Raw genomic sequence first — 1,060 nt, 5'->3', positions numbered from 1 at the left:
CCTGCCTCTCTTGGCTTGTTAAGGAAACTACAGACCTTGCATTTGGGTAACAACAATTTGACCGGGGGATTGCCTTCATCCTTACAAAATTGTACATGGTTGATTATTTTTGACGTAGAAGCAAACAAATTGTCAGGGCAGATACCAGCGTGGATTGGGAAGAGTTTCGCAGCTCTTGTCATTCTTAGCCTGCGATCCAATAACTTCAATGGGAGTATTCCTGTAGAGCTGTGTCGCTTAGTACGCCTTCAACTCTTGGACTTGTCTTCAAATGATCTCTCGATCAATGTCCCCAAATGTCTTGACAATATTACAGCAATGAAAGAAATTGGGAGCGAAGATTCAACAATTTATTGGCCTTACGAAGGCAACGACCCAACTCGTTTCGATGTTCCTTTGCAATTCTAAGACGAAAGATTATTTTTAGTATGGAAAGGAGCACTCCAGGAATTCACAAGCTTGGGACTTCTGAAGAACATTGATTTGTCCAGTAACAAGTTGTCAGGTGAAATTCCAAGAGAAATCACTAAGCTCCTTGGATTGATTTCTTTGAACTTGTCGAGAAACAATCTGACTGGAAAGATCCCGCAAGAGATTGGTCGGTTGAAATCTTTAGATCTTCTTGATTTGTCAAACAATCACCTTTCCGGCCGAATTCCTTCGAGTCTCTCTCAAGTAGATCGTCTCAATACATTGGACTTGTCAAGCAACAATTTGTCAGGCAAAATTCCAACAGGAACTCAACTCCAAACACGCGATGCTGCTGCATACATGGGAAATCCTGAACTTTGTGGAGATCCACTCCCAAAGAAATGTCCAGGTGAAGAAGAACCACCCATCTCTCCTGGAGCTACTGAAGATGCCCACGATGGCGAAGAAGAAGATGGGTTCATAACCAAAGGATTTTACATTAGTGCGGCAGTTGGATTTATAGTTGCATTTTGGGGAGTTTGTGGGACATTAGTCTTCAACAAGATGTGGAGATACAGATACTTCAACTTATTGAATGACGCTGGTGATTGGCTTTACGTAACCGTAGCAGTTCGCAAGGCAAAACTGT

The 1,060-nt window shown here is 42.4% G+C and overlaps 1 protein-coding gene across 1 annotated transcript; it reads left to right on the top strand.

Moving 5' to 3' along the window:
• Window positions 1-136: 136 nt before the first annotated feature.
• Window positions 137-1,050, top strand: LOC112095044 (receptor-like protein EIX2; the record flags this gene model as incomplete). Its single annotated transcript, XM_024176726.1, has 2 exons — window positions 137-367; window positions 428-1,050. Coding segments are annotated over 2 exons (854 nt in total), but the record flags the coding sequence as incomplete, so codon positions are not given.
• Between the last annotated feature and the right edge of the window lie 10 nt (window positions 1,051-1,060).

Source organism: Morus notabilis, unplaced genomic scaffold (genome assembly GCF_000414095.1).
Source record: "Morus notabilis unplaced genomic scaffold, ASM41409v2 C11368212, whole genome shotgun sequence".
NCBI classification, from domain to species: Eukaryota; Viridiplantae; Streptophyta; class Magnoliopsida; order Rosales; family Moraceae; genus Morus; species Morus notabilis.
The sequence above is the reverse complement of the archived record's forward strand: the minus strand, read 5'-3'. Positions and strand labels throughout refer to the sequence as shown.